Source organism: Lonchura striata, chromosome 8 (assembly GCF_050655825.1).
Source record: "Lonchura striata isolate lonStrDom1 chromosome 8, ASM5065582v1, whole genome shotgun sequence".
Classification (NCBI taxonomy): Eukaryota; Metazoa; Chordata; class Aves; order Passeriformes; family Estrildidae; genus Lonchura; species Lonchura striata.
In genome coordinates, this window is record NC_140710.1 from 30,069,685 (window position 1) to 30,096,447 (window position 26,763).

A 26,763-nucleotide genomic window follows, 5' to 3' on the forward strand; every position below is an offset into this window, starting at 1 on the left:
CAGATACTTCCTTTCAGAAAAAGCTGGTTCTGAGGGATGTGAAGGCTAACAAGAAACAGCAGAGTTTTAAGCCTCTTTTACTGGGATTGAGCTGGGGAAGAAAACCCTCCATCATCTTTGTCCACATAAACCACAGGAAAAAAAAAAAAAAAACCAAAAAAAAACCACTGCTTTCACCCCAAGGAACAAACCAAGAACAGCGTAGAAGAAATTTATTAAGATAGCACTATTTATACAAGTTACTCATGCTAGAAAAAAGCATAAATGATACATGTAAACATTTGTTTACAGAATACTTGTTTTCCTTGTAAAGGTGCAAATGATCTTCATATGTAAACACAAGAATGCGGACCTTTAGGGAGAAAGGGGCTTTTAAAAAAAGTTTTAATGTCCCATTTATGACTGTAGTGTATTTTTTACTATATTCAAGCACATTAAAGTCTGGGTTACATAAATCAAACTATGAAGTTAAAGAACTTAAGATGTCAGCACTGCCTTTTTCATCTCACGAATTTACAGTCCTCTTTAGTAAGGTCCACTGTTAGATTAGGTGCAAAAGGTCATTTTTCCATATTCAATAGAAATTACAGTAAAAACAGAACTGTTAAGTCTTGAGTTCTTCTCTGCTCTCCCCCCAGTCCTGGGTGACTCCACAATTATTCACAGTACCAGAAAACAGCCCTTCCCCTCCAAACTCTTACATAAGCCTCACACCTTTCCCTGCTCTAACCATACACAGGCAAAGTGCACAAAAATCACTCAAAGAGAGGGCACCATCCATTATGGTCAGGAATTCTACAGGCAAGAGGGCAGCTGAGGTGAGGCTGGACTGAGGTTGTTTTTTTTCCAGCAGGAAGGAGCTGGCTGTGGATCTGCCCTTCCAGCAACACAAGAAGTGGGTGTCAGATTTAACAGATGATACCTGCACCCTGCTTCAGACAAGAACTGATATTGAGCAGACAATAGGAGGAAAAAGGCTTTTAGAAGTGAGCTAGAACTAGGTGGATTTAGGTTCTGTCAATGGTTGCAGGATAAAGTACCAGTGTGGGTGTAGCCAAACTGTATTCCACACCCACCTACATTATTTCTGATGAACTGATATTATTCCTGCATTATTCCTGTTAGTGGTGGGTCCTTTGTAGCAGCTGTGAGCTAGGTGCAGTGTGCTGTCTTCACAAAGTGACAACTACACCCAGCCTAAGTGGGGGATCAGTTCTGCCAATGGGCCATCAAGGGCTCCCCAAAAATATCCTATGACTCAGGATTCTGTAATTTCATTGGGAAATCTCTTGCTCTGGGGTAGGGATTCAGCATTCCTGCCTGGCTTTGAGGGTCCATAATCTGGGGGTTTGGGGACTTGGACACAACCACCACCACTGGACAGCCAAAGAAGGAGCAGGCCTTTCCACAGGACCAGCACTTTTGACAAGACCTCATCCATCACTCTAACAGGACTGCAACCACCATTTAATCAGGACTGGTTTTAAGCCAGTCTTCGTGTATTCATTGCAGTTACCGTCATCTTTCTATTGAACTGTACCTCCAACTTGAAATCCCTCACAAGGTATTTCTGTGGAGTTAATTCCTCCCCTGCTGGTTTACCGTCAAACCAGCACAGGTTCACATACAGTAGAGAGGAGAGGAGAGAAAAGCTGAACTTTCGTACAGTAAAAAGGCATTGCTTGAAATCCTTTTCCTCTCACCCTTTTTGGGCACTTCACTGATTGAGTCGAGCAATGAGAGTTCCAGTTCTGAAAAGGTACTCAGGGCACCCATCTTCACAGCTCTCCTGTCCTCTAAGAGACCCCAGATCATACCACAAGGGTTGGAACCACAGTAGCTGGCAGGACACAGCCCTGCCCAAACCACCAGCTCGAAATGCAAATCACACATATATATATAAAATACATATATATATGCACACACAAATGTATATAAAAGCTGGAATCATCGCTGTGAGCGATACAAAGGAAATACATGATACAAATCAAATGAAAAAATAAATATACTCTGTGCACAGAAAAGCTTCTGTGCAAAGGTGGCACCTTGCAGGTCAAGTACTTTTTTTTGAAGCTCTCTGTAAATAAGGCAAAAGCAATGTTTTCTGTATCACTTTTTTTTCCTCTTTCGTCCACCAAACAGCTGCCACATCCACTGCTCCCACAGCAGGAAGGAAAGCAGGAATCCCTCCTCCTGGCCAGACTCCCAGTATGGAGTGTATAGGCTCTACATCAGCATCCTTTAGGCTACAATAACTGTTACAGTTTGGTTTATTCAAAAAATGTAGAACTATTTAGAAAAAATACGGACATAAGCAACACTTCTACTTTTGTCCAGTGGTTCCCTGGAGTCTGACAGCGTGGTCTCCCGCGGGGCACACTCTCACAGAAGTCAATTTTTATAATTCCATAGAAAGAGTTCACCGACAAAGAGTTACATTGGATCTAGACCGTGCATACTAGAGCTGCAAAGAGGTCCAGTGTCAACAAGTCTCTTCAGTTTTTTCTAGGAATGAGAAGGCAGGGGACTCCCTCCCTCTGGAAGCTTACCATATATGAGATTCACAGTGTGTCATTTTGATAACCCCCACGCCTCCGCCCAGCCGCCGGTAGTTCATCCCACCGTACAACCTGCAGAGACAACATTCCAGGGTTACACACAGGCTCACATCCTCCTCCATGGGGACACCAACCCTTGGGAGCTGCCATGTTAAACACTGAACCAGCCTATGTTACCATCATTAAAGCTGCTTAAAGTGAAGAAGAGGTTGTGGAGCACCCATCTTACACACTTCATAAGTAAACAGCTGTATTTGTTCATGTCTTTCTCAGAACAGAAACTGCTGCTTGATTTGACACCAAATTTCTGTAACTCAAATAAATACTTCATGCTCCCTGTCTGGTAGTGTGCAAGACAGAAAAGAACTTTGTAAGCTGTAGCTGACCTTAAGCTAGGTTTTGGGTAACACAGGACTAGGCTTAGTCCTCACAATTCAACTAATTTAATTTGTACATGTAAACCCTTGCATTCAGCTGAGCCAACCAAGTTATACCACATCCCAAGCACCATCTGCTGACTGCAATGGTGTCTGCATTTCATAGGGATATCAGATCCCTGCAGATTGCAGCTGCATATTCCCCTCTGTGCCACTGGAGTCTGATGGCAGGAACAGGAGAAGCAAGTTCTCCAAACAGCTTTGTTAAAGCCAAATTGCAGCAGAATCGTTTCTCAGTCAAGCTGCACAAATAAAAAATATCTTCAAGATACAATGAAAAGGGAAGACCACAGAAGATGGTCACCCATGTTGAGTTCAGTGGAGGAAAAAACCACAAGCTAATAATAACTTGAAAAATCTCCCAAACTGTGTGAATGCCTGCCAGGCAGTAACTTCTAACTCTGGACTGTCCCAGGGAGTAGCTGAAACAATTCTACTAAGGAATCTCTCTCCTCAACTGGTTTCCTCAGCAGTTCAAAAGGTCCTGTGGCTCACCAAACCAGGAGAAATTCCTCCACTGCTGCTCACGACAGCCATTCTTATCAGTGAAGGGTTAAGCTACTACTATCACTAGTAAGAATAAGGACATTCATTTTTTTCTATTCCCCACCCTTGCCAGATCACCACAACAGCAAAAATAGCCACAGGTGCTTGATACTTTATACTAATTACATTTGGGAATAAATACACAAACAATTGTTTTCAAGTATAGTTATGACTAGAAAGGCTATTTTTCCTCTTTCTTTTCTGCTCATCATATATTTTGATCAGCAATTTCAGATTATTTATCTTAGCTTGGAGATTCTTTCAGTGGCTGAATCTTGCTGATGTAAAAAGGAATAACATCATGTACTTGAATTGTTTCAGCTCCTCCAAAAGGATTCAGAAATCACTGTCTCAGCTTGAAAGCAAGAAGTGAACAGGCCAAATTCTACATGGTGACTGTGAGTTCCTTCTGCTAAGGACAAGCTCAGTTTCACTGGGAAGCAGGAGAGACTCAGCCCAAAATGAACAGAAGGGGCATAGTGGGATATTTTTCAAAATGTAGTTCTTAATTACAAGGCAAGCAGCCAGAACAGGAGTGTTGTGATGGCTCTACCCCACACAAGTTCTCTGCTATGTTGCCTGCAATAGCTCCAGATGGATTTCACTCTTTGTCACACAAATTCAAGTTACCTCCACGTGTTAGCATCTGGATCAAACACCTCAATGGTCTTCAGGTACGTTGTGCCATCAAAGCCCCCCACTGCCATCAGCTGTCCATTCACCACGGCCAGGCCAACCTGCAAAACAGCCATCAGACAGCAGCTACTTAGCTGGGATGTCCAGAAAAGAAGGGTTAGAATGAAAATATTCAAAAAACTATTTAATAACCATGTTTAGTGAAAGGCAGTCTGCACGAGAGGGTTGGGTTTTTTTTCTTTAGGGCACAACACAAATAAAATAACCTAAAAAATAAGACATGGAAAGTTAAATATGTATCTCAGAATAGAGAATCTCTCAAAGAAAAAGCAGAGGGTTCCCATTATTGCCAGCTACAAGGAGTAAAACCATCTGAGTGACAATAAATACATAATAATCTAAACCTTTTTCATACAAAACTTATGTTCTGGACTGAAATTCTTCCCCAGGAAAGAATATTACCAGCCCACAACACTTGGTTAAAGTAACAGAACCACAGGTAAGCGCCTGGTCTCAAACCTCTCCAGTTGGGGCTTGGACCATCTGTAAGCACCTTGGCCTCTAGACTTTCTATTTAGTCTTTCTGCAGAAGCACAAAATCACTGAAACATCAAAACCATGATCACTTTCAGTGGAAAACGTGGAGTATAACAGAGAAAAGGGAAGGGACACAGTGTAAAATGGTCCCTGCTTTGGCTTTGAGGAAGTCAGAAGAGCTGCAGATACTGCTGCATGTGTTTAGCAGTTTCTATAGAAAGCACAGAAGCAGCTGATAAAAAGTTCAATATTTAATGACAAACTAAAGTGGACAGCATTGGACAGCTCACTCTGCGCTTGGAGAACAGAAATAAATATGTGTTCTCTGCCTCTAAAACCAATGGTTGCTCAAACTCTGATTCATACTTGCCCCACCAGACACTAGAATACTAACTCACAGATAGAACTCATCCTCTCTTTACCACATAATCCAATATCTAATGATAAACACCATATAATTTACATCTCCCCAGCCATGATGACTACTGAAAACACTGCAGTAACCTGTTGTTCACAAGAAAGCAGCAGTGGATGGGAACTTGCTGTCACTCACAGCATTCAGTGAGGAGACGCAACAGCCTAAGTGAAAGCCCAGGAACCCTTCTCCCACACATGCTGGGAATATGTATCTGAACATGTGCTAACCCAGTTTCCCAGCTTTTTCCTCTCAGGAAGTGGGTGTTTTCACCTCCTAATTTATCCAGAGAGACCCAAGTACTAATTTGATAGCATTCTTTAATAGTAGCAAGTACAGCTATGTCACCTAAAAGCCCCTCTGCTTCAGGCTTAGTTGACCACATATAAGGGCCCAAAAATATTTAAATACACCCTCAAATGACTCATTTCCCCATGCTAAACAGCTGTCTGTGGCATGACCTGGCTATCTCTCCACCCTCTAGTCTTGTTAGAGAGCTTTTTGCAAACTTTTTTCCCTCACAGAAAAGAAGTGAAGATGCAGAGGAAGCAGGAGAGCCTCATGAGAAGACTGACACTTCACTGTGTGCTCTCCCCACAGCAAGAGTGACAATGACAGCCTGCCCTGTGCCCTCTGTCCCCATATGGTGACACGTGGCATGGAGGAGCCCACCAAGCCCCACTTAATGCCTAGAGAGGCTGACCTAAGGCTAGGCAGTGTTAAAGGAATAAAGTAGGGATTTAGTAAAGGCCTTCAAAGGATATACTTTGGGTAGTACAGGAGCCCAGCCATGGCGCTACCCAAGATGGATCCTGGGTCACGAGTTTTCACACTTTATAAGTTTTGGTTCATTTCCATATTGGGGTTAATTGTCCATTTCCAGCTCCAGGTTATGCAGTCCCATCTTCCCAGACTGCTCTCCTCAATTTGCTGTTGTTTGCACTTTTTGGGCCTGAAGCTATAACACTGTCCTTGGTTCTGGGGCAGGAAAAGGATTGTTTTGTATGACTAAACTGTAAGGAGAACTTGCCAACACTTTATATAAAGTTCAGAGTTTTACACTAATGCAGTGCAGAATCTGGAAAACATGGGAATCAGAAAAACAGAAACTTCCACAGACACTGAAGGATCCGATCTCTAGCCTTGGAAGGGGCTTGGATTTATGTAAAAATATAATACACAGACATTAAGCAGAAAAATCATAAACTTATGTTTCTACAGTTATAAGTAAGAATATGCTTTACATAAGTAAGAAACTGCATTGATAAGATGGTGAAGGGTTTATAATGTAGGGGTGGGGTTGTACAGAATAAACCAAGAGTTTAGAAGTTATGAGAATGTGCAAGTGAGACAGAAGACATTGGATAAAAGTAGAACTAACTAAAGGTGATAGGCTAGAAAAATCAAAATAAACCCTGTGGCAACTGTCTATTGGGTTAGAAAGTTCTATATTGTCTCATGACAAAGAACTTGTGACTACTCTTGAGCTATAGCCGAATGCTTACTCCTCTCATGGCCTCTGAGACTGATGTTTATCCGAGCAATAAATTGTTCTTAGCTTGAAAACAGTCCTATCCCTTCATTTCTAACAGCAACAATGACAGGAAAATACAAAATCTAAAACCTGAGGCATCACACTCACCCCACTGCGCCGGGACGTCATGGCCACCACGGGAGACCACTGGTTGGTGCGTGGGTTGTACCTCTCAGCACTGCTGAGCTCTGTGGTGTCATCCCTGCCTCCCACAGCATAGATCATGTCCTGGTACACAGCACAGCCCAGGTGCTTCCTCCTGGTGCCCATGGGGGCTATCGTGTGCCAGCGGTTCTCCTGCGGGTTGTAGCGTTCCACTGCGGAGGAAGGGAAGGTGTTTGGTCAGCAGGGTTGGCAGGCAGCAGGTAAAGCACTTTTGGACCTGATTTCCACACACCAAATATACCATCAATCCATTTGTTCTCTCTTCCAAAACCATGAACCTGTTTGTTCTCTCTTTCCTTCCAAAGCCATGAACTCATTTTTCTCTCTTTTCTTCCCAAGAACTCTTGCTAGTCTCTCTACTGTCTCCACACTCATATCTTCACTCAAGAGGGAGCTGGCAATGCTAGAAACTGACCTGCAGCAGTTTTACTTTTGGCACCTTCCTTCCTACAGCAAAAACGGCTGCTGCAGGAATTAAAAAAAAAAAAAGAAGTGTTTGCAACTCCTATGCAAATTATCAAAGCCTTGTATTAAGGACATACTGCCCAATGAAGGAAGCATGGAGAAAGTAAAAATATAACACACAAGCAAGTAATAGGGGCTCACAAGTCTGGAGAATGAGTTATAATACAACAAAATAATATTTAAAGAAGAAAAAGCTCCACAAACTGATCACTGAGATATTCAACATCTATTTGGGGACATGATGGGTTCCCAGGACCAGGACAAGCACTGACTGGGAGACAGCATAAGACATACCAGTATTGAGAGGAGATGTTCCATCAGAGCCTCCTACAGCATAGAGGAAGCCTCCCAGCACAGCCACTGCCACTCCCAGGCGCCTGGTGCTCATGGAAGCCACTCGAGTCCATTTGTTTTCTTTGGGATCATACCTGACAAAAGAATAAACACCAGAGCTGAGTGAAGTGCTGACATCTTCACAAAAAGGAAGGAAGAGTGAATTTATTCTCCCCAAACAAAAATCCCTGTAAGATTTGTACAGTTCTTATCCCCTCTCCAGCTTGTCTGCATCAGCTGCACCCTCTAAGAGACCCTTTTTCTTGCTGTGCCCCACTTCTTTGGGTTTTTTTTTTCTGTAATTAAAAAGTACCTCTCCACAATGTTGAGACAAGACACGCCATCCTGGCCACCCACAGCATAGAGGTAACCTCCAAGAACTGCTACTCCAACACTGGTCCTGCAGGTGCTGGTGGGAGCCACATCACTGCTCCACTGATTGGTCTTTGGATCATACCTGGAAAAAAGCCACACCAAACAGCACAAATTACCTGCCTAGGTCTGCTTCAGACTCTCCCATACTTGGGAGCTCTACTAAGGCTGTGAAACTTGCCTATCCTGAGCTTCAACTGCAGCACAGCTCTTTGTAAGCTGGATAAAAGCCCTGAAGTGATACAATGCATCCCCTACATGTTATTCCAGGGATGTTCAAACTGCAGGTTGGGATGAATGAAGCTGGAGATCAAAGGTTCAGGCTCCTGAGAGAGACTGGCTGGCGTGTGGTAACTTGCAGCAAAGAGCAACAGCCAGAGTTAACTCTGCTCTGTTCCCTGCAGTTCACAAAGGAACTCAGCCAGCACTGGGACTTCCAGATAAAATATGGAGGATACAAGATGGACTTGGGAATCCAGAGACAAAGAAGTACAGTGTATAGCAGGATGTGGGAGATGCAACACTAGGGTCATGATTTGGGAAGTTGGGAGCATTTGAGGAGATAGGTGGGAAGAAGGGGAGGCTTGAGGTGTACAACTTATTTGGTTTGTTACAGGGCCAAAATTTAGAGTAGCAGGAGAGCCTGAGTCATGTGGCTTTCAGGCATGGGAATTGCCCCATGCAATTCCCAGAAACAGAAAGCTTGGTAAAACTTGTTTGACTTTAATCTTTCACAGGCCTAAAACTGACCTATTTTCCTTCTTCTGCCTATGTGCCAAGGTTCCTTAATTCTCAAGTTGCCACTTCACAAAAATAATCCAGGATCTTTCTCTCAGCATCTAAGAAATGCTCACTGTAACCTCACTTTCCTCAACAATGCTAAAAACAAACCAGCAATTGCAAGGAAGGTTAACCAGGATCACCACTCCTTCCAACAACACACCCAGACCCATCTCCTAGAGATTCCTTCCTTATGCCAGAGGTTTTGGCTTGTCCCATTAAGCTGGGGATAACACAACAAAGTGTTTTGCACCAGGGGTGTGCAAGGCAGGAGGAAATGACAAAATGAACTCAATTCCTAAGAAGCTGAACTCAGGTTTAAACATTCACAGCTGAAATTCTGCACAGTGGCCCTATGGAGACCTACCTTTCCACACTGTTAAGATAGGAGGAGCCATCGTGGCCTCCCACAGCATAGAGGAGGTCATCCAGGACGCTGACCCCGACACCACAGCGCCTCTTGCTCATGGAAGCCACCATCCTCCACTCGTTGGTCTGGGGGTCATAGCGCTCCACGCTGGAAATGGCGTCCCCGCTGCACCAGCCCCCCACTGCAGCCAAACACCAAAACCAGGGTCACAAAAACACCCACCGAGCTCACAAACTGCCCCTGCTCCTGCCACAGATCCCCCCTTCAGACTTGTCTCTAAGTCGCTCCTTCTGAGGTTTGAAATTACAAAATAGAAGGAGAACATGAACTGAAGTTTGGAAATGCTGTGGCATGCACAGCACCAAAGAAATCACATGAATAAGAAAAGTAAGTTAACTTAAGCTTTCAAATATTAATGCACAGGTCACATTAGAAATAGGTTTCTGAAGATTTTATGGGAACACTACCACCAGAAAGTCCTGCCTGGAGTCTCTTGGCCTAAGCCAGTGGGAAAAATACATAGATTCAGAATATCCTGAGTTGGAAGGATCAAAGTCCAACTCTTCTGGATCTGCACAGGACAGCCCTAAAAATCCCACCACATTCCTGGGAGTGTTGGTCTAATGATTGCTGAGCTCTGTCAGGCCTGGTGCTGTGACCATTGCCTTGGGAAGTCAGTTCAAGTGCCAGACTCTACTGTGGTGAATAACCTGTATCTAATATGCAACTTAAGCCTCTCCTACACAGCTCCAGGCCATTCCCTCAGGTTCTATTGCTGGTTACCAGAGAGCCCAGATCAGTGCCAGCCTCTCCTCCCCCATCATGAGGAAGCTGTAAATCATGACAAGCTCTCCTCTCAAGGCAGAACAGACCAAGTGACCTCAGCCACTCCTCATATGACCCCTCAAGACCCTCCAGTACCTCCTGCTGACACCACAGCCACACCTGCAGGGATACACACCTGCAAAGAGCACCTCTCCACAGCGGATGGGTTTGCGCGGCCTCGTTCGCGGTCCCTGCATCAGCGGCCGCTCTTGGGGAAGCAGCAGGTAGTTTTTGGCTTCATCCACCAGATCCCTGTGCAAGATAGGAAAATATGAACCCCCAGAGCTCAGTCTTGGGAGAAGGGGCCAATCAGAACTGATGGGAAGAGCAGCCAGCACTAGTCATGCACCTCAGGTATCGACAAGTCACACCAGAAGAGCGTGAGCAGCTCCGGTTAAACGTACGCTGTCGCCTAAACACTCACGGGTTGTTTACAAGCCACTGACACAGGGACAGCAGCAAACCAGCACCAGTGCTTGGCCAGAGTTCACAATAGATAATAGTTTGCTACAAAAAGACTGATAAAAAATATATATCTCTGACAAGAGATTTGTCAGGCTTACTGTGCAGAAAAGAAAAACCCAGCCTGCCTCAAGCTAAAACTCAACAGTCAGTGGTTTTGCCTCGAAGAGAACAGGAGTTGGAAAGCACACAAATACATAATACACACATGACCAATAGATGGAGATAGTACCCTTCTGATGAATATTTTCTCCATCAGCTCTGGCCAGCTCACACTGTCCATCCATTCATGATTTGCCACCTGGACTAATCCTAATATTCCAAACCCTTGAATAAAACAAAAAAGAACAAAAAAGTCCTCCTTCCCTCTACAAATGTGGAATTCCCCCAGTATGAATGCTTATTCAGGAAGAGAACAATTTAGCCTACGCCCTGAACTTCTTTACAATATGCACAAGATCATGTGCTTTGTGGACGATACAGAACACTGTAGAACCAGAAAGGTGAGACTCATACCATAAAAGGAGGAAATGAAAACTTTCCTGTATTATCCCTGTGGGAAACAGCAGACTGTACTCCCAGAGTCCAATTCAGCTATCAAAGTGCAGACATTCTACATAGAAAAACTACTTTAGATCCTACTGAGATCATTGTGAAAGCCATGCAAGAGCTAAGCTGCAATAAGAGGCCGTGACTAGAGGGGGTGAAAAAAAGAAAAAAGGCAAAATGAAAATCAATATACTGAAAGGTCTTTTACCAATCAAACTGCACACTCAAAGTTTGCCATTTCACTGAAAACTTGAAAGAACAAAACCACTCCTAGGGTGCACCAGTGACTGTTATGAAAACAGTAAACAATTTTTCTTGCTTCTCCTATCCTGCCAGTTGCCAAAGACTAAATTGTGAGGCATCACCCATTTACTAGTGACAAATGAGCACAGTTTCAGGGGACAACCTAATCCAATTCAGTAAATGGCTGAGGAGATTTACCTGCATTCCTCATCGCTCTTAATGAGTGGATCAGAGCCCACTGTACCCACAAGAAACTTGGGACTCAGCAGGGGCAGGCGGACATGCTGCAGGACCTAAAACACAAACCAGAACACCTATGGTGGAACCACAGATACCCACAGAGATGCAAGAAGTCAAATGGAAAATAACAGAATTTTAGTTGAATGCAGCTTGTCTCACAGCACATTTGCCTTTTCAATAGCCCAGTTTAGATACCCAGCAGAAAATCAGTCTTCAGACAATCCACTGGATCTATTAGCAGCTGAAAGGTCACAGCTGGAAAACTTTAGAAAATTACAGATGTCAAGACATCTCTCTGAACACTAGTTAAGTTAGTGGTTTTATCAACCATTTAGCTCTCTTAAACTCAAGTGGCATTGCAGAGTAAATGAACAATAAGAAACAATACATCTTTCAGAAGGATTTAGAATTTGAAGGCCCAAGCATGTACAGACAGAGGCAAACAGTTATAAAAGCATTAAAAGCTGCCTTGAGAAGAGCAGCTTTTTCCAGTTTGGTTTGTTTACTTAAAACCATTTTCAAAAGCTTTCCAGTAAATAAAGTTGCATTTAACATCTCTTTCCAAAGCAGAAACAGTGAGGCAGGCAGATGCTCACCTCTTTTGATCATCCAGCCCCAGACTTCAGAGGCTTTGGGCTGACAGCTTTGTCAGAATGGGTTCTGCTCTGTGAAATGCCTTGGCTTAGATGAAGCATCACTTTCCAACAAAACCATTCTGACAAGCTCCACTGTAACATCGTGAAGGCTGAGGCACAAATCAAGCAGCAGAGCTTAAAGAAGCACTGCAAAGCGAGACAAGCCTTTTCTTCTCCACTGTGGTGTTGATATGAGTCTCCAAGCAGTGCAGGCAGGTTTGGCTGGACAGACTGCTGGAGTGAGCTGGTTTGGCAAGTCCTAGCTGGAAGCAATCCAACAAATCCCCTAAGGAAGGCTCTGACCAGCCGAGATGAAGGGACAGTGCAAGCAACCTAACACAGGTGGGAGTCAGAGAGAATTTTGGTGGCTTTACAGCATTCAGAAGCGCTCTGGCACCACCCTACCATCCCTCATTCCTCTCCCCCTGGATAAAGCAGCCTGGAATGTCACTGTGCCCAAAATTACCTGTGGCAGCTGGGGTCTTCTCTCCTGGATGCTGTACTTCACCCAGGCCATCACAGCATTGAACACCTGCTCCTCGCTGCGTACATTTAACTCGTCACTGGATATGATGTCTATGAGCTGGTTGGCAGGAAGCAGCATGAACTCCTCACTCTCCATCACCTGGGAAAGGCAGAGGAAAAAGGAACAGAGTAAGGACAAAGCATCAGAGCCATTCAGCACTCCAGCACTTCATTGACTGACCCAGTAAAAAGCCAAATCCTCATCAGTTCCAAGACCAACACATGTGAATGGTTTGCTGCACAGGGCAGACTGCAGCCCGCAGCAACACAGCAAGACACTTATAGATGGGCATGCCTTTTACACCCTTTAACACTTTTAAAGGGTTAAACCACACTGATCAGGTTTCAAAATTCAGGAAAAACAAAGGCTTTCTTTAAAATCAGCCTCCTCGTTTGCCGTGTCTAATACGTAAAGCAGAAATAAAACCGCAATAAATACGTGACTAAAAAGCAGCACTGGAGTGCAGAGATTCACAAGGAAAGCAAAACAGAGCACAAAAATAAGAGTCTCAAACAAGTTACCAGAGGCATTGCAGAGAACACACAAAGCCTGATTTGTGGCAGAACAGAAAATATTTCAAGAGACTCATCTGATCCTGCCTCTTTCATTTGCTCTAAATATACACATGGAGTATGCAGCAGTCAAGATGCACTGAAGAGGGAATCAGAGCCCCAGAGCCCCTAAGGACTGATCTCGTGTGAAAGTCAAGCCACTGACAAACACATTAATTCCTTCAGCATCCAAGATAGCAACCAAGTTTCTCAGGAGGCCTTGGCTGCTGCTGGGGGACTGGCTCACACAGAGTGAGTCAGTCAGACTGCCCTGGGAGCTCACACACCACCACAGCTCCTGCACAGGCACCAGGAAAGGTACAAGAATCAAAATTAAAATTGCAGAAATGACCTGACTGATATCTGCCAGCTCACCTTCCTTGCAAGAATTCCCAGTCTCTAGCCTGCAATTTCCAAAAGGTTCGGGTACAGAAAATAACTGAATGTTGGCTTGCCCTTATCATCTGTGACCACATTAGAATTCCATGACTTATTTCACTATTTGCTGTACAAACTAAAGAAAAACACTCTTTGACATGATCATCTCAACAGCAGTCAGCTGTGCAGTCCTTTTAATTACCTGAAGAAGTTATTTAAGGGCACTGAACAAATATGCAGTTACTGACAACAGAAAATATTGTTAAAAAAGAACAAAGAAGACAATAAGATCAGTTACCAGACTTGGTTCTTGGGCACCCTAAGCTTTTGGAGACAGTGAAGGCCACAGCAAGGTTGGCCCACACACTCCTTCAGCCTTTAAATAGGAAATGGGTTGGTCATTAAAGATCTTTATCAGCTTTTTTCCATAATCTCCCTTCCTACAAAGCTTATGTGTAAACTTTAGTCTGATGGTTTTTAAATGCAGCTTCTGCAGAGTCTGAAAACAGCAGCTGTGGAAACTCCCGAGTTAAAGATGCTCAGCCAGTCTCTCCCTTTGACCCCAGGACACTCAGTTGCATCGATGGCCTCACAAAATTCAAAGCACTCAAAGCACTTCTTCAAACCAAATTATTACTACTGTGCAACTTGTTAGTTTACATAGTAAAACAAATAATTATTTTAAATGCTTTGGCTTTTTTTTGGCTTAATTAGCAGGACACTCATAATTACCTGACTAATATTAATGATAAATTCACCTGACTTGCTTAGTGGGAAAGAATTGGCTGGATTCCATTTCCTCTGCAGCATTCCTGAACATCAGTGCTTTAATAAACAGAGAGAATTCAGGTCAGACTATACAGTATAGAGTGCAATTTTTGTCTGCTGATAAAAGTGCAAGTTGTCCACCCATAAATATAATTTTTCCCTACACACAAATGTCAAGAGATTAAAAAAATAAAAATCCAAAGGCTGTTCTTGTACAGTGGAGTTGTTAATAGAACCATTTCACATTATATGCACAAAATCCACTAGGGGTTATAGGCAACAAATTAATTTGGGAGGAATGGAAAAAATTGAAAAAACATTTTACCAAGAAGTTAATGATGTAATGCAGCAACACACATAAAAATTTAATAGAAGAAGAGGTTAGCACAGCAGAGGACATAAAGCAATTCAGACTGCATTCAAAGTAACTGCATGGGTTGGCCTGGTGCCTGCTGCTTAATATTTCACATTGCCACCCAGGAAATTCCCAGCTCACGTTCCTTTCTGCCAGCTTGGAGGAACAATGACCACACAGCCTCTGTACAGGAAGGCAAGTTTTTTATCAGTTTTCAACCTCCACAGTGGAGGATGGTTAAGCAGACAAGTGCCTGGCTTCCCCCAGGGATCACCAACCCACTCCCCAACTGGAAAACACTGCCAGAATGGAATGCAATCCCAAGGAGCAGCACCACTGACGCTGAAACAGTGGAAGCAAAAGAAGTGATTATTAAGGATGAAGAGCTGCAGAACTTCTGGGGCACTGAAATGGACACCAAAACCTGCCCAGGCCAAAGAAACAGTGCTCTAATCTAAGCCTGTGTTTAAGTCAAGTCAATTATAATTTACATAATCTTCGAGGAAGTGTTCTCTTTTGCCTTCGTGTGCTTTAACAGAAATAAGGAAGACAAAAGGTTGTCTTCAAGAGACTGCAAAAGAAAAGAAACCCATAGCAAGCAGCTCTTAACAGCCAGCTGCATGTATTAGTGCTAAAACATTTTAAAACAAAACCGTCAAGCTGTTAAAATGTTATTTAGAGGCTTGTAAGCATGCCTTACTCATGTAATAACAAGATCTAATAACCAGTAAAACAACTAAGCACTGAAAATAAACAACCATCTGGATAGCATCTTGCTCCCCCCATCCTCCCCCCAAAAAAAAAAAACAACAACAACAAAAAAAAAAAAACCCAAAAAACAAAAAAACAGAAGAAAAGAAGCGCAGAGCAAGCACAGAGCATATGAAGTGGTCAGCTAAAATGTAGGGCTTTGGGAAACCATCAAGTTCTACCAAAAAAATGCTCATCTTAAACAGCAAATTCTATTTGGTTAGAAAAGATGTATTTAATTGCAGCTTCTGTAGTAAACTGATGTTGTGTCCACAGTTAGATACTAATAATTGTCTTCACCGTGTCCAACAGTCATGTTGCTCCTGCCCAGATTTTTCTTAAGTACTATCTGACTGAAATTAATACAATTCCAATCTGCTTCTTGCATGTCAGATGAAAAAAATAGACAAGCTGCCATCACTCACAGCACTTCCATACTGCTGCTTTTCTGGGGAAACTAAATTAGCACCAGGAGTTCCTGGAGTTCCTCCCTTTGGAAAGGATCTCCCTGTGAAGCTGGTGGGAAGAGGAGATTTTTTTGCATCAGTTCAGTAAGACCCACTCTGACTATTGCTCACACAATCCTTTAATTATTATGTTGATCCTTCTCTGAACCAGCTGCTGGCATTTTTCTTTTTCAGTAAAAAATCATCTAGGCAGAATTAACAAAGGATGAGAAACTTGAATTTATAAAGGTCAGCTACAATATTACACATCTGAATTACTTTCAGACAGCTTCTGCTGAATAATATATGCAAAAATCTAGTTCTGCTGCAACCAGGGATTTGAAGACTCCCCTGAGGCAGCCTCACACTCCCCCAAACACCCACTTTTCCAATTCCAGAGCTGAACATCAATTTTTTTGGATTCCATTGATGCGTTGTCCTTACTTTTAACACCTGCCGCCCCCCACCCCAACCATGTAGAATCCAGAATATTTCTGAAAGAGGAGTGGAATGTCAGACCATTGTGCAGGCACGACAGATCCAATGCCGAATCCAACTGCACCCATGGCCTTGTCTCCCACACAGCACTCACCACACACCTCTCAGGGAAGAAATGCTGTGCATTATATACAAACCACTGGTACAACACAGTCCTGCCACCTCTCTCCTCTTCCTTCCCCACTTAATATCTGGCACCCATCACTATGGGTCCCATCACTGGCACCCATCACTATCAGGGCACAGAGCATGTGTAAAGGCAGGATTTTGAAAAAAGGACAAAACGAGAGCTGCTGAAAGCTCTCATAGGCCACGCTGATGCATGTTACATCACAATTCCAGCACGCCAGCTCCTTACCTCCTGGAAGTTGTGCTGTGTGAATTTGTCAGCGATCCTCAGCAGCTCACGGCACGAGTGAGTGTCAGCAAAAGCCCGGATGCCCAGGCAATTGGAAGGGTCCAACTGTCTCTTGAGGAACTCGCAGCAAGCCTCCTGGATTTCGGCCAGCTGGAGAAGGCAAGCAGCTGGCAGCAAGGTCTGGACATTCCCCTCTTCCACGGTGATCTGCGAGGTGTAGGCGAAGTCGATGAGCAGCTCCATGGCTCGCTCGTCGATGTCCCTGATCACCACCTCCGTCTGCCGCGACTCCGCCAGCTCCCCGGTGAACATGGCTCGGAAGTAGGGGCTGCAGGCCGACAGGATCACCCTGTGGGCGTAGATCTTCTTGGCCCCCACTACCAGCACCACATCGCAGAGCTCCCGGTGCTTCCTCAGCAGGTTGATGACCTCCAGGGTCTGCCGGGGGTGCTTGTCGGAGATGTAGGGCATGCGCGCGGGCTGCGGCACCCCCTCGGGCAGCTTGTTGGGGTCTCCGAGGGTGCAGCGGCTGGTCACGTCCATTCCGGTCTCTCCTGGGCGAGTGCTGGCACACCTGCAGCGCAGGAGATACAAGTACAGAACCATGGTCAGGGGTCCCAGAGCCAGCCACGCTCCTGACTCCACGGCTCACGCCGGAGCCGTGCCCCTAAGTCCACGGCGGGACGGGAAAACAAGCACGTGACCACATGGAAGAGGAATCCATCTCCAAGCAAAGCTTGCTTAGAAGTAAACAAATGCCAACTTGTGGCAGGCTTCTATTTATTGCTGTTTTTATAGGCTTTCTATGACACACGGCTCTAATATCCAGCTACACATCCATATTTATGAGCTGAACCTCACCGTAGCCTTGTGTGGTAAAGGCACATTATCCCCATTTCACAGAGTGACTCAAAGCACAGATTAGCTGACTTGCCCACTGCCAAGTGCTGGACCTTTCTTTGACAGAGGTGGAGATGGATTTCCACTGCAAAGAGCTCCAGCTCCATGATTTAACCAAACTTCTCTGTTTTACCTACGTTTTTAATGGGGTCACTCATCACTGTAATGACTGAACACACTACTGTCACACAGACTTCAGGAGCTCAAGACGGCCTGCAGACTGCAATGAGCATCTTTCAGGTTCACAGAATACCCACTTTAATCATCACCTCTTCAATTATTTTTGAGCTATGGAGGCTCCTGACTCAATCCATCCTCCCTGACATGTGTCAAAAGAATGTCAATCTTCCCCAAGAATGGCAGAAGGCAAGCGAAACCAAATCAAACCAAACAGGAAAAAGATAAAACAAGTATCCACCACTACCAACCTACCAAAAAAAGGAATAACAGGAAGTCAGGATGGTAACTTTAGAAGTGAAGAATCACTTAAGAATACATAAACTAAGTTACTGGCACAGAGAGGAAACAGTATCTTCCCAGTTCCACATGCAATTAGGAAAATCCAGGAAACTGCCACGTCTCCCCACATCAAAGGAAAAGCATCACTAAAAGCAATTAAAGAACATTAAGCAAAATATCAGAATTTATTGATGGCTTATGACCATTGAAGATGTCCTGAAAAATGCTAGCCACTACCAGTTTTTCCCTGGTCCACTGGCATTTGTGAGCTGTCACTACCTCACTGTTCATATTAAGAGTTAAAAAGAAATCAAGCTTGGCTTTGCCATGGCTCAAAGTAATTTGCAGCAGGCTTGAAGGAAAGAATTAAAAAAAAAAAAAACAACTCGCATCTTTTCCCCTCATTATTATGTCAAATGCACTTTCTAAGCACTGGGAAACCAGTCTCTGCAGCAGTTCAAATTATTTACTTGCATCTTAGCCTGTTTTCCCATTCCCTCCACACCCTCTCCTTGATCATCATATTCAGATGTTTTAGACCATTACTTCCTTCTCCTATCTTGGTTACACAGATCCAGCTGGGGCTCCCCTCTGGGTTTTGCTGCTTGCTCCTGGTTCAGCCTCTGCACCTTAAATGCCATGGATTTTTTATCCCTGCTCCATCTTTTTTTACATCCATCACCATTCTGCTTTCCTGACACCTCTGACAAATCCTTCTGCTGTTTCACTGCCTCTCACTCTCCTCCACCCACTCCTGTCCCTCACAACCCAAATTCACCTTTGGGGGGTTTGACAATCATTCTCAAAGCTCTGCCAAGTTCCTCACAAACAATGTATAAGTTGAACTCCCCTTGTAGCAATATACACCAACCACAATTAATGGTACCCCTGCAAAAACCCCAAGAAAACTCAGCTGAAGAATAATTTACCTAATTGGCTTATTTTCACAGTCCTTAGCAGCCAAGGCCAGAAGGTAATTAATTTAATCCCTCTACCAAAAGATGGAGAAAGGTGGTGACAAACATTCCCCTGTAGAGTTTGGCTCTTGCTATGCAAGCTAAGTAGCTTTTATTGCATTAAGTGTTTTAAACTATGTCAAATCAACCCTTGGAAGGAAAAAACAGAACACAATAAGAGTTCTTTTAAGATACATGCTACTACAGTTCTGGACACTTTGTCTTGACCAGGCTGTCAGTCAAAGAACAGAAGCAGCATTCTTCAAATAAAAGCCCATTTCATGTAATTACAGCTCAGAAGAGCTGGTGCACATCCAGGACAGGGCATCCTTTTGGAAAGCACACAACCCCGCTGTCACACCTGTAGGTTTTCCTCATCTCCCACTAAGAACAGCCCTAAAGCAGATCTCGGAGTGGCTCAGGTTGTAAGCACTGACAGATCAGACTAAGGCCATGCTGCCAGAAGAAATACACAATATTCCTGCCAATCCCACAGCTCAAGACTCCCTGCCAACACAGGGCAATGGTATGTACCATCTTTGCCACAGGATTACTTGGCCAGATTTAGGCAGTAGCCCTTGTCTTTCCTAGCCAGGACAGAACAGGATTTTTCTGCCCAAATGAGGCCCTGCTGAACACATCTTTAACTCACTGAAAAGGTGTCTGGTTAGCAGGAACTGAAGTCATTCCTGTATTGTTGCCACCAGCATTTATCTGAGAGCATGCATTGTACCCAGCCTCCTTACTCCTGGGGAGAAAGTGCTGGTTAATGATTAAAGAAGTCTGAATGGATGGAAAAAAGAGTAACAACTAAACGTTCCTGATTCATCCATAACTTATCTCTGGGTGAACCCAGTGATCAATTGGCTTAAGACCTTTTCAAGCTGGATCAACCCAGATGCTTGATGTGAAGCTCGGTGGGTTGCTGCTACACACAGGCACAGAAGTGTGAGTTTAAAGGACACAACTGCTGGCTTGTGTCACCACAAAGATTGTAATTCCACTGCATTCTGTGTGCATTATGCATAAATATGCACAGAGAATGAAATGATGAGTCAGTAGCTTAGAGGTGTGAAAGACAGAAGGCAGCACTTGATTCTCACATGGCAGGGGAGCTGCTTCCCCCCCCACAGAACTCCGAGCTGCTCCTGAATAGCCAGGGTGATTAAGGAGGGCTGAGGATCCAGAGGAAATGTGTGTGTGCCTGGATAAAACATTCACACGCAGCTATGCAGATATTCTGGGATTAGCTTCCAACAAAACGAAGGGCTGGGGAAATCAGCAAATACAATGGGATTAAGAAAGGGCTGACAAAGGATCAGTTTTTGTAGCACACTGCTGAGAAGTACAAATGGGAACACAGGCAGTCTGCAACACTAAATCAGCTAAATAAACAGGCTGCTCTGCCTCCATTTTATTCCACTAATGCCCAAAATTTCATTCATTAACAGGAACATGCATGAGACATCCATCCTTACGGCAGCTCCTCCCAAAGTTCAAAAAAATACCTCAAAACACACAGCTAGGGAAAATTCTCTCCCATGCTGTCATAAGGGCATCTTAACTTTCAAATCTGCATTTTTTAAGACAATGTGTGTTTCAGCACAAGATTACAAAGAGGTGTTAACACAGTTCAGCAGAAAACAACAGGCTGACCTAAGACATCAAACACACATCTCAGGCTAAAAACATCAACTGAAATCCAAAAATCATACACTGTTGGAGTGGATTTCAGTAGCAAATAAAAATAACAAACCAAATGGGTAATGATTTCTGTCAGTGCCTTGGTTTGAAATTAAGAAATATTTCCTATACTCATTGCAGAGCTGCAAGAACAAGGGCCATTGATTTGGCCTAGCCTTTGGCACCAGAAGTCACCTCCACAACATGCCAGCCAAGTAAATGGAAATGCTTTATTGTGGTATCAGTACTCTAGGGATTAAGTTAGCTAAAAGTCTGATTATCAGGAAAAATACCACTGATTCATTTTCTTGCCTAGCTAGCAAGGTTTCAGTAAGCTTTCTCAACAAAGGTATGCAAACAAGCAGATAAACCTGAGATACTATTTTATGTTACACAAAAGGAAAACAGCAAGGATCTGGTGTGTTTGCCCCTATTTATATTGCTTGGTTTGAATTTTACTGACCAAGCCCAGAAAATTCAGTTTCACCCTGACTGATTAAAACATCTCAGTCAGAGTGAAACTGAGGATGGCCATACTCTGAAAGAGAAGGTCATTACTGGAGTCTTCCAAAACCTTCCTGAACCTTCTGTAGTTTGTTTGGGCAAGAGCTATGTCCAGGTACTTGGATAAGCTCCTGAGTGCACGATCAGGATCTGAAGCCTCTTTCCTCCTGCCAGGCCTGGCCGCTCAAGCCTGCTCTGATCCAGCACTGCTGTAAGATGGGAAAAGGCTGGGTGAGGAAGAGCTGGGAGAGCTTCCCCAGTTTGTCTGGGAGCTGCTCAAGCCCTCATGCCTGAGCTATGTTGAAGGTATCTCTGCACCTGACTGTGCACCCACCCATTCTGAGCTGATTTCCCTGCTTCCTTCCTCACCCCTACTTGCCCGAGGAGTCCAGGACTCCTGTCTGGCCTTGGCCATCAGATGTGCTCTGCCCTCCTCATCTGGGTGCTGTGGGACCATGCTCTTCACTCAGAGGTCCCTGCTGCTTTGTTTTTCCCTTCAGCAAAGCCACATTCTCTTGCTGAGAATGAGCAAGAACAGCCTGCCCCAACCACCCCTTCATTCCTAATGCAGGGTAAATCCTGTCTGCAGCAGTAATTCTGCGTTCCCTGCTATAATCTTGACAGGAATAGCTGGAATTCCTTGTCTGTTCAAGCTGTTCCTCCTCCCCTCTGAATGCTGTACACATTTGATACCATCTCACTGTGTTCATTAACCCACTAGTGGCCAAGCCCCACTCCCCTCTTTGTGCAGGACCTACCACAACCCTCATGTGGGGGTGTAAATTGGCTCCAGAGCCCTGAGTAAAAGGATAAAAGAAAGTGCTCTGCCATCAGCATAGCTGGAGTTCATAGGAAGATCTGTGCCCAAAATCCAATCAGGGACCTTTTATCATTTTCTGCTAAGACAGGCAATAGGAGGAGAACAAACAGAAATTTTAACAACCCACACTGAGGCCCTTAAAGCAGGCAAGTGTATTCCAGAACTGAAGTCCACAGCTCACAGCAGAGATGTGCTTGTCAGGCAATTGTCTGCAGCAATAATTAAAAACCTCCACTTCTTCAGCTCTGTGCTGCTGCCCACCACAAAAATTAAAAGTGAGTGGCAGCCAGAACTTCCACAATAGCAAGTCCAAGGCCACAAACCCACAGACACACAGACTCCAGCATGTGAATTCTCTGCCTCAGTATGACACAGAAAACAACAGGCACAGAAACAACTTTAGAACCTCAATTTCCCCATCAGGAACACAAAATGTAGGGAGAAAACAAGAACGCAAGCCAAGCTAGTCACCAATTTTACATCATTCTGCAAAAACATCTTGATAAACGGAGCACAACATCAAAACCTAAAAAGCTGGTTAAGATTTAAACACAACATCAAAACCTAAAAAGCTGGTTAAGATTTAAACAATCTCCACTGAAGAAGGCTATGATGAAAGAGAACTCATCTGTTATTTAACCCATCTTGGAGGAAAAGGAATTCACAGCAAAAGTCACATACAGCTCCTTATTGACCAAACCACACTTCCTATCTTGGCAAAAATGCAGCACGATACCCAGGCTCAGAAATGCCTCTGTCATATCCCAGGCTTACTCACTGCTGAACTGCAGCAGCGGCACAACAAATTAACTTCATTAAAATTCATTTAATTAAAACAGCATTGTGCCATTCTTCAAGGGTTTAAGTGACTACTTACTTCTTGCCTCCTTACACAGAACACAGGCTAATGGTTTCTGTGGCTAAGAATGCTCCATATATTCATCTATGGTTAAAAGCCTTGCCTTCCCTTACATGAGTGTTTACAGATTTACCCACAATAAAATTTTCCTTCTTTCAACATCCCAAAGAGCACAAAGAGACCAAGCAAGCTGCATGAGTTCTCTCCAATTCATTCAGAGGTGAAGAACTTCAGGCAACTTTGCTTCCACACAGCCTGGATCATAGAAATGTATCTGCTGTTAAATTTTGCTGTGGGATTGCCACCAAGCAAGGAAAATCAACAAGAGTTAGCAGGGAACCCTGTTTGCAAACCTGTCATTGTGCTGAACTACTGTGACAACTTTTCCCTATATGAGAGAGAGAATGTTTTTGACACAACCACAGCAAGAACTCCCCTGAATTAAACTTAAGCTGCATCTCCAGCTCATTAGAACTGAGGCAGCTGGCATCCATAATTAGAAAATGAAATCTCCTTTTCACCCAAGACCTCACCAAACTCCTTTCTTTTAGGGAAAAATAATGCCCTTTGGAAACCAAGTTTAAATTTATTCCTAGGCAGTTTATTTTCCACAGTTTGAATACCTAAGTAATTAAATACTGAATTTCAAATATCACAGTAAATGGGGGAAGAGGAACAGGGGATGGAGAATTACTGTGACTTGTCTTCTATACTCTTCATTAAAGACATCTGGTCTCGTAAATATTGAAAACTAAGTACATTTAATAAAGGACTAAAGAGGAATGATTTATTTCCCAATTCCCCATAGCCAGGCTTTTTAGAAGAAACCCAAAACCACACAACATTTTACAGTCCAGGCACGTAGAAAACCAACTGACATGACTTATCCTATTTGGGGAAGAGAAGAACAATTGTTTTTGTGTCTTACCTGCGCATTGGCTTTCCGTCCATGCACCGTGAAGAGAAGCCTTCACTCTACACTTCAAGACCTGATCCAACAGGGAAAATAAAAAGAGAAAAAAAGTCATTTCCTATGGGTTACTTTTAATTTTTGAGAGAATGTTTTGCTAGGCTCTGTCTCTACAAATGAGCTAATATCCTTTTGGTATTCTGATAGAATGGCATTAAGTTTTACCTCTCTTGTGTCTCACTTATTCATTGAGACTGATAACAGAATAAAATAGTTCAAAACATCTCCCACTTACTCCTTCTCTGTAAAAAATAAGAAAACCAACAATTTCCAAATTAAAATAACCTTCTTTCCCCTCTTCAGTCTCCCTCCAAGAGAACAGGGCTGCCCACAGCCATGTACTAGTGTGCCTTTGAGCTCTTATCCAGTTATAAATTCAGAACCCAGATTAACAACACCTGGACTGCAGAAAATAAAGCAGAAGAAAACACCACCAACATAAAAAACATTTCCACCACAGCTGCACAAAGATTCCTTACCAAACAGAACACACACATTATAAAGTCAGCAAACTGCCTGCCTCCCTGAATCCTTAAAATTATTCTACCAAAGGGAAAAATATGTGATGTGCCAGGGTGCTCACTGTCACTCCTTGCTCGGAGCCAGGAGGTATCTCTCCCTCACACATTTAGCAGAGATTTAAGGCAGGCTGGCACTTAATAAACAGCACAGCGCTGCTCACCAGCTACACTGCAGAACCAGAATTTGATAGAAGATAAAACTTGTGTCTGGAAATTGAAGATAACTGCGCCCCAGAGGTAAGAGGGATGCTAATAATGCTACTACATCTGCAAAGATGAATGATGCTGCCTGATGCTCACCACACTTCCATTCCAAATATTCCTTTTCTGATAGTAATAACAGTGGCAAACTGCACAGGCCTTTCATATTCAACCACTAACTTCTAATTCTAATGTAAATTAACCCTTTCTACAAGGGCATAGCTTGCCCCAATTTCATTTTTGACAGCTATTCACTTAGGAATACATTTAATTCAATTATTATCCAAAGCAATAAGCCTAACTTTTTGTAAAAATAATTCTATTAAAAGAACAGAAAGGTGTTCTGCTTCCACACTGATAGTCACAGGCTTCTACCCCTCCAGAAACGGAGCAAGAAAGGGGAAACCACTGAACTATGGGAAAAGCAATAACAGAATAAGAATTAATTAAACCTTAAAATAAACACAAGTAGCATTCACAAGACAAAAAATAAAATTAAATTTAGGAAGAACAAGACCATTTTCGAAAGACTGTCAGACTGGAACCCTGCATCCAACAATGAGCAAAATATTTTTGGCACAATTTAAATTGAACTACAGAACTGTTAGAGCTCTGTTTGGCTACGTGAGGAAGAACCTTATTTTACAGGCAGCACTCTCAAGGAGCATTATCCCAGACACAAAAGCGGTGCTAGCTAATGAAGAATAAGCTCAGACTTGCCGTCTGCCACACTTGCAAATTACTCAGGTTCACAGCTCCCTGCAAATAAAGACAGGCGATCCCTCCTGGTTAGGGCACCGCATAGCGATTCCGAGCGAGCCGCCGGGGCAGCGAGCATCGCCGCATCCCGCCGGGGCTGTCCCGGGTGCGCGCCAGGGAACGTGCGCCAGGCTATTCTTAGCCCCCCGATTGCATCAGATTTAATCCCCTAAAACCCACGTTAAAAGCCGCGGAGGAGGGGGAAACACACACACACACACACGCATACGCACAAAATAAAGACATTTAACCCGCGCTGTCCGCGGGGCAGCAACAGGCTCAGGGGCGGCTGTGCCAGCCCTGCACCCGCGGCACAACTCGGCTCTGCCGGCCGCAGCTCCTGCGGGACGGGCACCGGGCCCGGCCGGAGGGCCACCCCGAGCCGAGCCGAGCCGAGCCCGGCCGAGCCGCGGAGCCCACGCTGCCCCAGAGGCCGCGGCGGTGCCCGGGCAGCGCTGCCCGGCCCACCCCGCGGCCCGGCCCGCCGAGCCGCCTCACTCACGCCGGGCGCGGGCTCCTCGCACCGCCGAGCCGCGGTCCGCAGCGCCGCCCGAGCGCCGCCTCAGCCGCAGGAAGCGGCCCGGCCCCGCCAACCGCCGCCGCGCCCGCCCCTTCCGCCCCCGGAGCCGCCCGCCCTCCGCAGCCCGGCCCGGCCCGCCGTGAGGCGGAGCCCTCAGCGGGCGGGCAGAGCCGCGCTCCGCAGCCCGGCCCGGCCCGCCGTGAGGCGGAGCCCTCAGCGGGCGGGCAGAGCCGCGCTCCGCAGCCCGGCCGGCCCCGCCGTGAGGTGGAGCCCTCAGCGGGCGGGCAGAGCCGCCCTCCGCAGCCCGTGCCAACCCTCAGCGGGCGGGCAGAGCCGCCGCACGCACCGCGCCCCGCGGGGCTGGCGGGGAAGCGAATTGTCGGTGTTGGAAGGGAGCTTTGAGGTGACACCGAGCCCCGGCGTGCACCCAGCGCTGCCCATGGAAGAGCGCCTCTTAAACAGCGACTCCAACAGCAACCTGGGCAGCCTGTTCCAACGCCTGGCCGCCCTGATGCTGTTTTTTGGTGGTTTTGTTTGGTTTTTTTTTCTTGTTTTAATATCTAACCTGAACTGCCCTGTCTCAGCCGGGCCATTTCCTCTTCTCCTCCCATGGGAAGGGACCGAGCGCACCTGGCTGCACCCTCCTGTCGGCTGGGTGATAGCGATGGGCTCCTCCCTGAGCCCCCTCTTCTCCTGGCTAAACACCTCCAGCTCCCCACGCGTTTTACAGACCCTTCATGAGCCTTGCTGCCGTTCCTGGACACACTCCAGCACCTCAATGTCCTTTTTAAAGAGGGAGGCCCAGAACTGAACGCACACTCGAGGTGCAGCCTCACCAATGCTGAGTGCAAAGGGACAATCACTTCCCAACAATTCCAG

At 44.9% G+C, this 26,763-nt stretch overlaps 1 protein-coding gene across 3 annotated transcripts; it reads right to left on the bottom strand.

Annotated features, from left to right (window-relative positions):
• Positions 1-197: 197 nt before the first annotated feature.
• Positions 198-25,952, bottom strand: KLHL20 (kelch like family member 20). Of its 3 annotated transcripts, none has more exons than XM_085586786.1 (13): positions 25,867-25,952; positions 23,842-23,902; positions 16,733-17,306; positions 12,569-12,727; positions 11,426-11,520; positions 10,110-10,225; positions 9,146-9,329; positions 7,940-8,083; positions 7,588-7,721; positions 6,772-6,980; positions 4,172-4,278; positions 2,550-2,630; positions 198-2,464 (listed from the first exon to the last, which is right to left on the bottom strand). In XM_085586786.1, the coding sequence occupies exons 2-13, from the start codon at positions 23,862-23,864 to the stop codon at positions 2,434-2,436; spliced, it is 1,857 nt and encodes a 618-aa protein (XP_085442912.1). In that variant the 5' UTR covers positions 23,865-23,902; positions 25,867-25,952; the 3' UTR covers positions 198-2,433. The 3 variants fall into 3 exon arrangements, with proteins under 3 accessions (XP_085442912.1, XP_085442913.1, XP_085442911.1); XM_085586787.1 differs by lacking the exon at positions 25,867-25,952 and adding an exon at positions 24,049-24,103; XM_085586785.1 differs by lacking the exons at positions 23,842-23,902; positions 25,867-25,952 and having other exon boundaries at positions 16,733-17,353.
• Between the last annotated feature and the right edge of the window lie 811 nt (positions 25,953-26,763).

Excerpts from the sequence above, each read along its gene's own strand:
- KLHL20 (XM_085586785.1), bottom strand. The coding sequence starts at position 17,338 with ATGGTTCTGTACTTGTATCTCCTGCGCTGCAGGTGTGCCAGCACTCGC. Across the intron at positions 11,521-12,568 it reads GAAGACCCCAGCTGCCACAG|GTCCTGCAGCATGTCCGCCT; the intron begins GTAATTTTGGGC and ends TTTGTGTTTTAG. Across the intron at positions 7,722-7,939 it reads TGTCTCAACATTGTGGAGAG|GTATGATCCCAAAGAAAACA; the intron begins GTACTTTTTAAT and ends TTCTTTTGTCAG.